The sequence below is a fragment of the Eurypyga helias genome, unplaced genomic scaffold, assembly GCF_000690775.1.
Source record: "Eurypyga helias isolate BGI_N326 unplaced genomic scaffold, ASM69077v1 scaffold19011, whole genome shotgun sequence".
Lineage (NCBI taxonomy): Eukaryota > Metazoa > Chordata > Aves > Eurypygiformes > Eurypygidae > Eurypyga > Eurypyga helias.
The window spans coordinates 1-7,993 of record NW_010229152.1 but is presented as its reverse complement, the minus strand read 5'-3'; the positions used below and the strand labels follow the sequence as shown (position 1 = coordinate 7,993).

The 7,993-nt window shown below is 46.3% G+C and overlaps 1 protein-coding gene across 1 annotated transcript in view; it reads right to left on the bottom strand.

The window, feature by feature from the left end:
• The window catches only part of TUBGCP2 (tubulin, gamma complex associated protein 2), a 25,044-nt gene extending 18,131 nt beyond the window's left edge, over positions 1–6,913 (bottom strand). Inside the window, exons 1-4 of the mRNA XM_010160303.1 lie at positions 6,758–6,913; positions 4,344–4,472; positions 3,854–4,030; positions 1,652–1,811 (exon numbers count right to left, since the gene is read on the bottom strand). Of these exons, the coding sequence (XP_010158605.1) occupies positions 1,652–1,811; positions 3,854–4,030; positions 4,344–4,472; positions 6,758–6,907 (616 nt within the window). The 5' untranslated portion in view covers positions 6,908–6,913. The remainder of the gene's footprint in view (positions 1–1,651; positions 1,812–3,853; positions 4,031–4,343; positions 4,473–6,757) is intronic.
• Between the last annotated feature and the right edge of the window lie 1,080 nt (positions 6,914–7,993).

The following is a 7,993-nucleotide window of genomic DNA, read 5'->3' as shown; positions in this document are numbered from 1 at the left end:
TTGGCTTTCTGGGCTGCCAGTGCACACGGCCGGCTCATGTCCAGCTTTTTGTCTACCAGTACCTCCACAAGTCCTCCTCCCTCAGGGTTCTTCTCAATCCATTCTCTGCCCAGCCTGTACTTGTACTTGGGATTGCCCCAACCCAGGTGCAGGACCTTGCCCTTGGCCTTGTTGAACTCTATGAGGTTGGCACGGTCCCGCCTCTACAGCCTGTCCAGGTCCCTCTGGATGCCATCCCTTCCCTCCAGCGTGTCACCGCACCACACAGCTTGGTGTCATCAGCAAACTTGCTGAGGGGGCACTCAATGCCATCATCCATGTCATTAATGAAGATGTTAATCAGTACAGGCCCCAACACTGACCCCTGAGGAACGCCACTCGTCACCGATCTCCACTCGGACATTGAGCTGTTGACCACCACTCTCTGAGTGCGGCCATCCAGCCAGTTCTTTATCCATCGAGCAGTCCAACTGTCAAATCCATGTCTCTCCAGTTTAGAGACAAGGATGTCCTGCGGGACGGTGTCAAAGGCTTTGCACAAGTCCAGGTAGATGTCATCTGTTGCCTGTCCTCTATCCACCAAGGTCATGACCCCATTGTAGAAGCCACCATATTCATCAGGCACGATGTGCCCTTGGTGAAGCCATGTTGGCTGTCACCAGTCACCTCCTTGTTCTCCATGTGCCTTAGCATGGTTTCCAGGAGGATCTGTTCCATGACCTTGCCAGGCAAGAGGTGACACTGACTGACCTGTAGTTCCTTGGATGCTCCTTTTTCCCTTTTTAAAGATGGGGGTTATGTTTCCCCTTTTCCAGTCAGCGGGAACTTCACCAGACCACCACAACGTCTCGAATATGATGGATAGAGGTTTCACAACCTCATCTGCTAGTTCATAAGGTCCCAGGGACTTGTGCATCTTCAGATTCCTTAGGTGACCCTGAACCTGATCCTCCCTAACCATAGGCAGTTCGCTATTCTCCCAGTTCCTGCCCTGTTTACAGGCACTTCCAAGAATGACCCTACTGTTTTCATGTCCTCCTTAGATGCAGCCCAAATCCACATCAGGAAGAAGCTACAGTTTTCTTGTAGGAGTCTCAACAGCTCTGGGCAACAGAAATAGGAGTCTCTAACTCAGATGTTCTCTTCCAAAAAGAGTTCTTAAATCCAACTTATGAATAAGAAACTATACATAGCTCAGTCTAAAGCTAGAATACAACAGGAAGAGATTAGTCCCCTGCTGCTCTGGCAAGGAAAGAGACAGCAAATCAGGGAGGTTGTTACAGTCTTACTGGCAAGGATATTGTACTGATGGATCAATGAATACTTCTTGTCAGGCATGACTACAGATTTTTCAGCTGAGAATATGGGTGTGATACTACAATAGGATTTTATAGAGCTTATGACTCCAGAAAAAAAAGGACTGGGAAACGCACAACAAATTAGATCCCATGGATCACAACTGGGGCTGGAATTCAGCACAGGAGAAACACTGTGAAGAAAATAAGTTTGGGTTTTGGGGATTTTTTTTGAACCCTGATTTTCATCTGCAGAGCGTAAGGAGCCAAGTTTTGTTTTCATCCTGAGTGTGATGAAATCTGAACAGCACTTCTGAACGAGTACAAAACGTAAAAAGTTAACGCATATCACATACCTATAGGTACCGTTGTGTCAGTGCTTAAACTGGTGCCAATTAAGAAATCGCCAATAAGTGCAGGTCTTTCATATACCCAGGATGGAAATACTGGAATGGGCTGTCCAGAATTCTTCTTATTCTGCTTATCTCGGAGGATTTTTCGTGTAAGCTCAAGAGACTGTAGGAAAAACAGAGAGAAAGGAAATCTTCATAAGCCCAAGAAATTTTGACTTTTAAGCAGAAATTGAATGAAAACTGACACCTTGAGAACAGACAGTAGAATAACAGATGTTTCAGTAGCAGAGTGTAGGATTTGGTCTCCCAATACCACACAGTCTACTGATCTCAGTGCTGCAGAGGTGATCTTTTTACACAGCTGGCCTTCTTTTTATCGGAGTATACATCAAATCACACTTTCCTGCACCCCTCTCCATAAGCCTGGGTGCTAAGGGAGCAAAATGGGGATATGCACAACCACCAGGCACCTTACTAGTTTGTAAAGTGTACCATATGAAAGGCAGCAAACTCCTTCCAGAAGCAGTAACCTTTTATTCAAGGGGCACTTGCAGACAGGCTAAGGAATACCTCTGAACTCCGACTGTGCACAGAGCCCACTCACCAGCTGCACGTCAAATGCAATCCAGGTAACCCACCCACAAATAGCTGGAAAATGGCAGAGGTTTTAACTCTGAATAGGAGCCAGCGAAGGAAGTGAGCTCTTAAAGACCACAAGGCTTTCAATCCCTGGCTTCAGGTCTCTGGCACTAAAATAAATGGAGTGCAAGATTGATTATCAGCTGGAGAGGCTTGTGAGATGTACAACCTACGTGAACGTTTAGAGCCCCAAGTGCACCAAACACTGGGCACATGCTTATGAATGACATTTCTTAGGCACCACCGATGTGTATGTGAAATAGGATATGCACAGGGTGGTTTTCCTTTCCTCTCATAAGAGGTCTTGGAGAAGAGAAGGATTTGAGAAGGAAACAAACATACATGTGAACTTTGCAGCTTAAATGTCACTCTTCAGTGTGAGAGGCAGTCGATGTACACTGTGGCTGGCCCTGGCCATTTTTCATATCCTCAGTGCTGTGTCTTGAAATCCTTCAAACAAGCATCGGCTGTGGGACCACTGCTCCAAACAGCACCGGTTTCAGACACATCTCCTACAGCCTCGCCGCGGGCGTAACACCAGCACAATGTCCTCACGTCAAAGAAGCACCCCAAGGTGACACTGCCTTCCTACCGATACCGTATACGAGTGATCTGCTAGATGGACCTCAACTTCCTCTGCTCCCCTAATGAACACAGGACTCTCACAGGAGGGTACGGAGAAGGATGAAGCATCAAATAAGCTGCCAGCAATTCAAAGTAAACTTCACTTAAAATTGCAGACCTCAGTGTAGGACTTGAGTCCTACACATGAGTAAACAACTCGAGCTTCTTCACAAAACTTAAACCCATACAGTGAGAAAATACTCCTGTGTTGAATTAGTGTACAGTAGTTCACTTGCTCGTCATGATCCAGACACACAGACATTGTCTAAAGATCAAAACATCGTGTGTTTTGTATCTGTATACTTTCTGTATCATCTTGAGCTCCGGGTCATTAACAGTGAACAAGAACAGCCAGCATGGTTGATCGTGCCTGACAAATGTGGTGGCCTTCTACGATGGGGTCACGGCCTTGGTGGCTAAGGGAAGAGCAAGTGACGTCATCTACCTTGACTTATGCAAAGCCTTTGACACCATCCCGCATGACATCCTTGTCTCTACATTGGAGAGGCATGGATCTGACGGAGCGACCACTCGGCGGTTAAAGAACTGACCGGATGGTCACATGCAGAGTTGCTGTGGTGACTGCAGTGGCTGCTGACCTCTTCAGCAAGCACTGCCACAGGCAGAAAAGAAAATGGAAGCACAGCTGAAAGCAGTCGTTTGAAATGCGAAAATGGAATTACACTAACCCCTCCAGTTAGGACTGTCATGCCCTAACCTTCAGTTACCTTAACTGACTTCAGTAAAAAAAGGCCAGAGGCCACTTTTACTAAGAAGAGCACAAAGATTTAATACAACCTGACTCACAAATTTTGAGAGACAAATTAGATGATCTGCACAGACAGGAATATTTATAATTCCACTAGATGATAAAAGAGCACAGCTATACTCATGAGCAGCAGGGAAAGATTTTGTAGCCAAAGTCTGGGGAAGAGACAGTACCTGCTGTACAGTGGAGCTGGCTGTGACACTGCCCAGCTGCTTGCGAAGCTCCTCGAGCTCCTGCAGAGAGATCTTGGAAGTAGATGTGGGCATGGAGAAATTTGTGCTGCCAGTGGTTGCCGCATTTGCTGCAAGTTCTGCCCTTTCTTTAGCATTCTGTTGCAAATATTGGAGTGTCTGTACATATACAAAAAAGAAAAGATTTTGTGAGTGCTACTCAGCACACACTAAAGCAAAAACCATAACCGTAAGACGGCTCTGCTGAATCAGACCACTGGTCTTTTTGACCCAGTTTCTCATGTCTTCATGGTTTGTATCAAGAGAAGTGCAATTCTTAGCAGTGCTTAATAATTAAGTAAATGCTAGGACTGGTTATCTGTTGATTTCAATGCACTTTGCTGAACACTGACATCAAAAAGCGTGCTGTATTTAAAAATCATTGCTACTGCTAAATATTTATAACACATCCAGTTCTAAAGGAGAAACTAACCTCTTTGTCTTCTGTGAGTTTTGACAGTAGATAAACTAAAGAATCTAGATGTCTTGTGTTTTTAGACTTTAGCTCATCGTACTTCTTTAAAAAATCTTCAGGAGTTCGAGAAAACTCTGCTATTTTTACCTGTAAAACACCACATTACCATTAAATGTTTAACACACTATTATCACAGAATTCAAGGAAGAGCACTGTGCAAGGATGGAGACAAGGTGCAGGCTGCTGCGTTGCTGGAGTACTTCAGGGAATGGGTTTTGGACTGAAATCTGCAGCATTGGTCTCCTCCTAATAGTAATTCTGGAGCAGAGTGGAGGTCCTGGCACTTCAGGTGATGGAGAAGGGACTGCGGGAGACAAAACATGAAGGTAAGCACAAGATCTGTAGCAGGGCTCGCTTTGCACATGCTCTCTCTGAAGCAATATGGTTTTGTATCAGCAGGTTTATTAAGGGATTTGGCACGATGAAGCCACATCTGGACACTGCATCCACTCTGGGAGACCCACTAACAAAAGAGACACCAACACACTGGACCGAGCCCAGCACAGAGCCATGGAGTCGGAGGGACATACTGCCCGTTGTCCGAAGGGGTTACAGACCCTGCTCCAAGGGGAACTGCAAAAGCATCACAGGCACTGCTACAAACTGTGACTCGGAAGATCCCAGCTGGCCCTAGGGAACCAGTTCCTTCCCAGAGAGAGTGGTGACCCGAGGAGATGGCCAGAGGGATGGAGGAATCTCCTTAAGACCTTCAACATGCAGCTAAGCAGCCTGCTGTAGCTGTGGCACTGGCCCTGCTGCGAGCACGGGGCTTGACTGCACGTCTCCAGCTGTGCCTCCTACTTAAATCTTTCTACAAGTCTACAAACTGCAGCTGTCAGTGTAAACGATGCGTAAGACTGGAACTAGAGAAAACATGCAGTTCAGGCTTCAAAGACCTGAACTTTCAGGCAGAGTTAGCAATATTCTAGTACTCAGAGCTTGACTGATGGAATGCTCTTAAAAAGGACAATGAAAAACAGTATTATGGCCACAGAAGTATGCCTGGTCATGAGAGTGCCAGGCTTTAATCCCCAGAACCTGGGCAATGTTCAGAAAAACAGTCAGGTATTGTTAATATAATCGCATTCCATACAGTTACTATTTTTCATTTCAACCATCACAGGCACAAAATAAGTTCCTTCTTCAAACTTCACAGTTCTAACAATCCTTCTCATGTTTTTTCACCAGCCTCTCCAAGATGCAAGGATTTTATCTTTTCCGTGATATAATCTTTTTAATTTATACCCTAAATTGAGAATCCAGATCAAACTACCCCATTTTTTTACCAATGACAACATGACTTCACCATTATCTTCAGAAAAACTTGGGTACACAGATTACCCCTTCCAGCATGTGTCCAGCTCTGCACCCACAGAACTCAAATTATCTTGCAGAAGAGTAGAGTTAAGGAAAAGATAGTTCACACCACCAGCTAAGAGAAATCATGCTGAGGAATGTTTATCGTGAATTTCTCCTCAGGGAGGACTGTGCTTGCAGAGCTGACAGAACCTCTATCAACGATTGCAAAGGAAGCACACCTCAGGAGTCCTGCCAGCCCCCCCCCTAAGGTCTGAAATGCACCTCAGTGTCATGATTTCACCTTGGCTAGCAATTATGTACCATTCAGCCGCTCACTAACCTCCCCCCTCCTCCAGTGAAGGAGAATTGGAGGAAGAGACAAGGAAGCTCGTGGATTGAGACAAGAACTATTCAATAACTGAATATCAATCAATACTATAGTGATACTAATAGTATTAACAATACTACTAATAATATGTAATGAAAATAAAACAAATTATACAATTGCTCACCACCCACCAACCGATACACAGCCAGGTCCCAAGTAGCAAGAGTGAGAGCCAGAGCCCGAGAACTGAAGCTCAAGAGTGATCACAGCAGAGTCTGAGCGAGCCCCCCGAGCGAGAGAGCGACTGAGAAAACCAACCAACTCACTAATGAATAACAAACAAACAAGCTAATGAGCAAGCTAGGTAACAAGCAAGCGAGCTAATGAGCAAACCAGCAAGCTATGGCCCCTCCGCCAGCCCACTCACAGCCTATGTATTGAGCATGACGTGCTATGGAATAAAATACTTCTCGGGTCAGTTTCGGTCAGCTGTCTGAACTCTGTGTGTCCCCCTACACTGCTCGTAATGAGAAAGTTGGGAATACAGGTACAGTATCAGAAGCTAAAAAAGTTCTTGGATTAGTGCAAGCACTCTCTAGCAACAGCTGAAAAAAAACCCCACCTTATAAGTACTATTCCCAGGTCAAATCCAAATCATAGCCTCCTACCAGCTACTGTAAAGAAAATTAACTCTGTCCTGACAAAAACCAGCACACAGCTGCTCTTACAGTACATCGATGCTCACCTTTGCGCTGTGTGCAGAGACGGTCGTGGTAACGTAAGGCGTTCGGTTCTTCTGCAGAAGGTCGATGTACACTTCGGCTCCTTCCCCGCCATGAATGCGCAGCAGGCTGAGCAACTCATTGACGTCGTGGTGAATGCGGAACTCGCTCATACTCCCACCTGAGACAACAAGCTCTGTGGGATGCAGAAACAAAGGCGGTAAGTTATTATTTTACTGCTGCAAATGAAAATACACCTGCAGAAACAACATTTCCTGCTTACATTATCAGGCCTCAGGAGATGCTAAAATATTTGTCTGGAATAAAGACATACACATAAGTGAAGGAAGCAAGCAAAGCAGAGATACTCATTATTGTGCCTGATTTAACTACCACCCCACCTTAACTGTAGGTGAGCCAGCAGTGGATTTTTCAGTCTCAGAATCACACTGGCAATGAAAAAATTACTGAGCCATCATAAGTGGGGGTTAGTGTACAGAGTGCAGACACAGACGGAATTCCTGGCTTCAGCAATTTGCCTGTACTGCTGTGTCTGAAGTTCTTCAAAAGCAGTTTTCCCAAGTTCAGGGGGTCTTTACATCCTACTGCCCATTTTATTAAGAGACAAGCACCAAATCCTGCAAAGCTGCTTAAATGATGGACACAGAAATAGGAGTCTGACTGATGCATGACGCAAGTATGGAATTTATCATGACACGCTAAAGAGATGCGGAATATCAAGCATAGGGACACACTTCTGGTTTGCCAAAACCATTGAATCGTTTAGGCTGGAACGGATATCTGCAAACCTCCATCCAACTCTCCACCCAAAACTGAGTCAAATTAGAGCAGGCTGTGCAGGAACTTGCCCAGTCCAAGCTTAAATATTCCCAACGATCCAGATATCCCCAACACTCAGTGCCCTGATCCTCACGTGGAAACACCTTTTCCTAATATCCAAGTGGGATCTGCTCTGCTCGGAGGGGACCTACGAGATCCCTAGAGGCACAGGGGCAGCACGGGAATCTCCAGCCATCCCCAAAGACACATCCCGGTCGTCCTCGGGACAGAGCCCAGGTGGTGCGGGATTCCCATCCCTCGGGATGCCCCGACTAGCCGGGACACGGCCCCCAGCCACCCGCTGCAGCGTGGGCTCTGATGGGAGCGGGATCAGGCCGGAGACCCCTCCCCAGCTGCCGCGGTGGGTGGCGCGGCTCGCCCGGGGAAAGCTGTGGCGGCCCGGGGCAGCACGTCAACCC